Below are 7,804 nucleotides of genomic sequence, written 5' to 3' on the forward strand. Positions count from 1 at the left end.
AAAATGATATTTCGTCATCCAAGTGCTTGCTCCAAATTAAAACATGAATTAAGTGATTATGTGACATAGACATTTTGGTAATTATAAAAAGGTAGTTTCTTCTTTTATCTCTACATTTCTCTTTCTACACCCCTACAATGTTATGCAAAGACCAAACTCTGTCTTTACTATTTTTTAAAAACCATAAAATGCACTTAAACTTCTTTTTTTTTTTTTGCATTCCAAATTATGAAATCTGGAAAAATTTCGGATTGACACTTTCGGTAAACTTTTGGATTCACCAATCCGTAATTTAAATTATGCATTTCACATTTAAAAATCTATCATTCAAAAAAACATTCCGGATCCATCAATTCTGAATTCATAAATCCATAATTCAAAAAAATGCATTCCGGATCCACCAATCCGTAACAGAATTAGGCTTCTGGATTCAACAATCCAGAAATCATTAGTTTATGCAAAATTTGCTTCCAGAACACCCCTTCATCCGAAAAAAAAATGATTCAGTTTTCGATTGATGAATCCGTAGCCCATTCCCAGATCTCGATTTCTGGTAACCACAGTGCCCTTTTTCAAATAAAAGGTCAAGGTCAATTTCGAGATATAGAAAGTTGTGGGGGTGCAAGAAGAAAAACGTAGAGGTGCAAGAAATGTGCTTCATGCAAGATCTATAAACCATTCTAAACTCGTATTTTGATTTAAGAACCCTGACTTTCAAGAGAAAATATCAAAACCTGTTGCTATAAGCAAAGTTTGAGCAAACTTAAAAAGATATGCATTATTTTCATGATGAAGATTATTAATCTTCAAACCTCCATTATCAAGTGGAAAACAAATCGTATATCAATTCACGGTGACTATGCCTTTTTTCAGAATATCACCAGTTCAAATAAAATTTCGACACCACTGCGCAACTTGGTTAAGAAGTGAAATAGACCATTTATACATATTAAAGCTATAAGCTAGAAATCCAATAATCACTATATTGACCAAATGAATCTGACCCATAATGCCAAGGGATTTACCTTTCCAAGATGCTAGCTTCAATTTGACTTTATTAGGCAAATGTTGAAGAAATCGACACTTTGGAGCACCAACAAAGATAGGCATTCCTAAATAATTGAAAGGAAAACAACCATGACTACAAGAAAGAATACATTGAATTTTGGTGACAAATCTTACAGAATTATCCATGCTGAAAAAACTACTTTTAGAGTTATTAACATATTGACCAGAAAAATCACCATATGTTTTAAGAAAAATACTCAAAGTTCTAAGAGACTTAATATCCCCCTATAGAAAACAAATATGTCATCAACATATAAAATATGAGAGAGAGTGAGATAACCTTGCGGACTAGCCATATGTAAAATTTTCTTATCATTCACAAGCTTAGAGATACATCTACTAAGAACTTCCTCTGTAAGACAGAAAAGTAAAGGAGACAAAGGATCACCTTGTCTGACACCTCTACTGCAAGGAAAAAAAATCCACCAAATTGCCATTTATTTTGATAGAAAGCATGGTTGAATGAAGAATTGTACTAATCCAATCGACAAACGAGGGGTGAAAACCAAAGCGTGTTAAAACTAATAATAAGAACTTCCAACTCAGAGTGTCAAAGGCTTTATGAATATCAAATTTGTAAGCCACATTACCTCCTCTAACCTTTTTAGAAAGCATGTTAATAGCTTCAGAGGCAATACCAATGCAATCTTGAATCTGTCTACCCTGCACAAACTCATATTGATTATGAGATATGATTCTAGCAACCACAAGTGCAAGCCTATCCGCTAGTATCTTGGAAATAATCTTAAATTTGAAATTAGCAACAACAATTGACGTGTAATATTTAATGGAGTCAGCATCCTGAATCTTAGGAATAAGAGATATATCACATCACTGTTCATTCCAAGGAGAATGCATATTTGTTTAAAAAATTATTGAACAACATTGCAAACATTTGTTCCAATAATATCCCAACAAACATCACCAAACCCATCCGGACCAGGAGTACTATTACAATTAAGATTATAAACAAAAGTCTTAATTTTTTTTAAAAATCAGAACATTTAAACAACATCAACTAACTCAAGAAAAACTTATATTTGAACAAAAAGACACTAACTCCCTTTAATATTTTATGTTAATTAATTAAAGCCACATCAAAACATTCAATCTTAAATTTCTCTAAGTTGAGAAAAATGTCATGCACTACCCTTAGCTCAAGTTTTATGTTACTACAAGTTAAGACTGATAAATTTGACTTTAAAACTCAAATACTGCTTTCATGATGAGTTTAACTTCATCTTTTAAGGTCTTTTTTCCAATTTTTGATTCTTTATCTTTTTTATATAAATTAAGAATTTAACTTACTCTTAGTTAATAATTAGATTAGCATAACTAGTAAAACAAACTTCTACGTATCGTAATTTTTTTCAATATAAATGTTATAATGTATTGATATATAAAAATACCATGGTATGTAGATCACTTGAGAAAGGAATATCAGCATCTAAAAATTAAAAAATTTAGATTATTTACTTACAAATTGTTCCTTATTTTTAATTCGGAGTTTAATTGTAACATTTTAAATCCTTTTAAGTCTTTTGCGTCATCTTCTAATATAACGTGTAATAAATATTTTCTATACCAAATATTAAACAATATGAAAAAAAGAAAGAAATAAAATTTATTAAGATTAGATGTCATAGAGAAAAAATAAAAAATTAGTAAATTTACTTCTTTTGTTTGTATTTATTTTTTCCTTTATTTAACTTGAATAAATTGAAAAAAATAGTATTTTCTATTTTAGAACAACAACTAAAAAAAAAATAAAAGACTTAAAGACGGTTTTACCATGCGTACTAGTTTTGGTTTTTGTTTTGTAATTTGTTTTTATTTTTGTCTCTCTAAAATAAAATTTTGATATGTTTATCTGTATTATTATATGATGATAACCGTTTGTGTTTAAAAAAAAAAATTAAGATAAAGTGACATGTAATAATATTACAACGTAATGTTATGTGATAGTTTAAAAAATATTCTTAAGATTTATAAAATAAATATTATTTGTTGTTTAAAAATAAATATTAGAAACTAAAAATTGTGATTTGAACTTTATAGGAATTAAAAGAAATACAAAGGTTAAAAACAGGCATTTCAACATTTATGTATAGTTGGGTGCTTTTACAAACCTGTTTTCATCAAACAACTGTTGGAAAAATGGGAAATTTGTATAAGGTAAAACCAAGTATTTCAACATTTATAAGAATAATTATTTTTATAAAAATCAAACTCATTACTAAAAAAAAAAAAAAATAATGACCTAATCTAATGGAGATTGATAAAGAATAAAAACGAGTTCGGTCTCTGTAAGGAAGTTGTTGACGGACCATCAATCAAGAACATGAAAAGAAAGGAATTGCAAAAGATAGATTGAGAAAAAGATATTAAAGAAACTGCTCATATAGAGACTATTGTGGAGGTAAGTGTCTCTCTCTATTACAATTGAATATGATGTGTAAGAATCATAATTGAAATATCCTTATGATGTGTATTGTTATGCATTATGTATGTATTTTTTTACATGTAGTATTAGAGTTGGTTGCTCAAATTTATGATTCTCCATCAAAGATATTTTTCCTCAATCTTATGAATCCTAGTTTAAAAAAAAAAAAAATTAAGCAAAGATTATTATTATTATTATTATTATTATTATTATTATTATTATAATTATTATTATTATTATTATAATTATTATAATTATTATAATTATTATTATTATTATTATTTTGATGTAATTTTTTTAATGAAAGTAGATGTGGCATTGCATAGTTAAGTACATTTTGTTTGTTAATAACCCACTTAAAAGTGTAGGCTCAATTCCCTATCTAGCACCATTTAACTTTTATTTCCTTATCTAGCATCATTTACACTTTTATTTCCCTATCTAGCACCCTTTTGTTTTTATTTCCCTATCTAGCACCCTTTTGTTTTTATTTCCCTATCTAACACCCTTTTATTTTTTATTTTCCTATCTAACACCTTTTCAAAAATAAATAAATAATATATATATATATATTTGATAATTTTAATTTTAAATATATTAAAAAATAAGTATTTTTAATGTTTAAAATAGTTAGAAATATAATTAATGAATAAAAAATGAGTTTTTACAAAATAAAAATAAAAAAGTAATAAATTAAAAATGTTTAATTTAAAAAAAAAATTAAGAATGAAGAAAATAAAAAATTAAACTCTACAACAACATAAAAGTTGAATCTATAAACATAAATTAGTATTTGTTTTCATTATTATTGATGATGTAATTATTTTAATTTCAAGTAAAAAAAATACAGGACATAATTATAAAAAAATCAAATTCAATTATTATTAATTAATATTGAACGCACAAATAATATTGAAGTTTCTATCTAGCCTAAATGCAAAATCCTAAAAAAAATCTAATGTAATTGCTACACTTAATGCTTAAAATTGAGAAGAAGAAAAATGTAAAAATAAATAAATATAGAAAATAAAAACAGCAATATTGCAACATATCTTTCATGTTACTAAAGACTACTTGATGGAACTAAAAAATGAAGAGTATTGTGGTCAAATACTATGTCTAAGTCCCGACATGAAAATAACCTCAAAGGAGAGACCTAAGTCAAAACAATCTTGTTCATCACTTAAAATAGATTCAAAACAATCTTACGAGACTAAACATGGACAAATAGATATATAAGTAATCCGTTACTCAACAATTATTTCAGGACTTCCTACATTAATTACACATTTGATACTAGATAATCCTTATTATGTATGTTTTGAATCAAACTAAGTTTCACATAATTATTGGTGGATTGATTATGGTTGCACAACTCATGTTTCTAATATGATGCATGAATTCCTTTCAACCCAAACCATAAAACCAAATGAAAAGTTTGTGTTTATGAAGAATAAAGTTTGTCTAATTTTTTTTCCTTCCACGGTTCAAATCAAATAATCTTGTCACTTTTTTTTAAAAATTTCTCTCATCAGACAAATTAAAATTTCAGCCTTAGCTTTATTTTTCTCTACACTATATTTTTCTGTTCAATAAACTACTTTAATATTAAATATTTACTAGTTTATAAATTAATAATAATTTATAAAATTATTAAACTATTAGCTACCTTATTAATCTTACTAAACATATTCTCAAATTAAAACAATTATAAGAATACATTTTACAAATTATGAATAAAAATAATGGTAAGGATTATTGTCCATCACTCCTAAATCCTATATTAAGTTAACACTCCCTTCATCTCACATATGAAAAATAAAATAAAGAAAACAAAAGAATGGGACATTAGACCAAACTCATGCATTAAATTTAAAAAATTCAATCAGATTAATCATTGTTTGTATTTAGCGGTGGTAATAAAATATATCTATTATATTGATGTACGTTACTATCATTATTTTTAATTAGGTTAACCTATTTTGGAGGTCATCTTATTGACGTTCACTTCAACTTTAGAAGGACGTTCTGCAGGATATTTGAACTAGTTCATTATTTTCAGTTAATGATTTCTCTTTATCCATCTTTTCAGCTCAAAACTTAGAAATCAATTTGATTTCTTATAAGAAAATAACAACGAGAATAAATTCAACTATATCTACTACTAAGATGCTCGTAAACATCTTGTTCATCACTTAAAATAGATTCAAACCAATCTTACAAAACTAAACATCAACAAATAGATTTAGAAGTAGTCCGTTACTCAACAATTATCTAAGGACTTTCTGCATTAATTATATATTTAATACTAGATAATCCTTATTAAAGAACATGATTGAGGCAATGAGAGTAACGCTCTCTTCTTTTTCACAGTTTTGGATTTTTCTTATTGTTTCCGCCACCTATTTGTGTATTGCAATAATAGTCAAATAAATGCATTTTTGTATTATGCTTCATTTTGTATTGGCCTGCAAAACGCAAAACGCAAAACGTATGTATTAACTAGTCGCCAAATACGGAATAATAAAAATAAAAGAACTGTATGGTACAAAAAACTGATCATGTAACTCGATCACATATAATATGGATTTTTGTTTGTTTACGCGTTAGGTTTCTCAGATTAGGAATCAAGTGCAAACGTTTTGACCCAATATTTGTTTTGATAAAATACCAATTTAATCATGAGAAAAAAAAAATCAATTTTAGGATCTCCCTGAATCAAATCATTCTATAGATCTATAAAATAGCCACCCACTCACTATATAATCCAACACACAATCTCAAACTTGTATGAATTGAATTTTCTCGTCCCTCACTCAGTAATACCCATCTAGCCAGCCAGAATCATAAACCATGGCTAACAAAGGTCTCAAGATTTGCTTGGCCTTGTCTCTAGTCCTTCTGATCATTGTTGCAATTGCCACTGTAACCTTATTTTTAACAGTTTTTAAACCCAGGGATCCTGACATCATCGTCCAACCTGTTGGTCTTGAACATTTTGACTTGTCCCTTATGAGCAATTTGACTTCAAATGTGAGTCTGGGAATGGTGATCACTATGGAGAATCCAAACTATGGAAGCTTTGAATACCCCAAAGCCACTGGTTATGTGAATTTTCACGATACCGTTGTGGGTGAAGTTCCAATACAGGGAGAGTCGGTGCCAGCACGAGAGCAGATTACTGTCACCACTTCGGCCAATTTCATGCCACAAAAGTTGGTCGCTGATTCCAATTTTTTTCCAGATGTTCTAACTGGATCGTTGAATTTCACATCAACCGCTGCAATGCCAGGGAAAGTTCGCATGTTCAAGATTTTCAAATTGAAGGCGACGGTTTATTGCACTTGTTACTTTTCCATGAATATAGCCTCTAGTAATGTTAATAGCAATTGCATATCCAAAATCAAGTTTTGATTGGTTATAGTCAAGGGCTTTTCAGCACAAGTACTATTGATCTTCTTTTCAATTCATTTAACTAAAGTTTTGTTTATGTTGTTTCTTCTTGTCTTTTTTTATTTTATTTTTGGGATTAGTTTGGATTATATATTTACTTTAGCATTCGAGATATGCCTCTAATACATTCATACGTGCTTGTGCTGTGTTGTTCTTGATTATTAGGGCATGGAACATGGACAATTTGTTTGTTAAAGAAAACTGATGTTAACTTTGTTCTTAACTCTTTCAAGAAGTGTCTGGTGTTGTAAAATTACAAGAAAGTAGATATTTTATGTTAAATAAATTATAGAAATTGTAGAGTAAATATTAAAATATCAAATAAATTATAGAAATTGTAGAGTAAATATGTAATAAGTATAAAAATAAATATATTTAATGTCAATTTTTTTATTCATCTAAAAGTTAAACGGCTTAATGAAGTACAATTCCCGATATTGATTGATACAAATTTAAAAAAGAAAAATGTTTCTTTAATACCATATAAGACAAAACACTTTAAAAAAAACTTCTTCAATTATCGGTAACACCTTATCAAATAAAGTATAGAGTTATTATTATATTTAAGGAAAAAACTTAAAAGAAAAAATATAATATTAAAAAATATTATTAAATAAAAAATAATTAGTTAATATATTAACTAAATTAGACATTATTTTATAAATAAAGGATTATTGATATTCAAAGTAATTTTTATTATTCATAAAAATTTATAAATTAAATTTTAAATTTGTATCTAATTAATTAATTAATATTTAATTAGTTTTTAATATTTTGGCTACCAATCTTAGAATATAAAATAATTGATGACTAAAATTTTGGTAATTACTCAGATACCAA

At 27.0% G+C, this 7,804-nt stretch overlaps 1 protein-coding gene across 1 annotated transcript; it reads left to right on the top strand.

Moving 5' to 3' along the window:
- The first annotated feature begins 6,364 nt into the window (after positions 1–6,364).
- LOC137834365 (late embryogenesis abundant protein At1g64065) lies at positions 6,365–6,925 on the top strand. The gene has a single exon (XM_068642421.1). It carries the CDS (start codon positions 6,365–6,367, stop codon positions 6,923–6,925), a length of 561 nt encoding a protein of 186 aa, XP_068498522.1.
- Positions 6,926–7,804: the final 879 nt, after the last annotated feature.

Source organism: Phaseolus vulgaris, chromosome 5 (genome assembly GCF_051622355.1).
Source record: "Phaseolus vulgaris cultivar YP4 chromosome 5, ASM5162235v1, whole genome shotgun sequence".
In the NCBI taxonomy this organism is placed as follows: domain Eukaryota; kingdom Viridiplantae; phylum Streptophyta; class Magnoliopsida; order Fabales; family Fabaceae; genus Phaseolus; species Phaseolus vulgaris.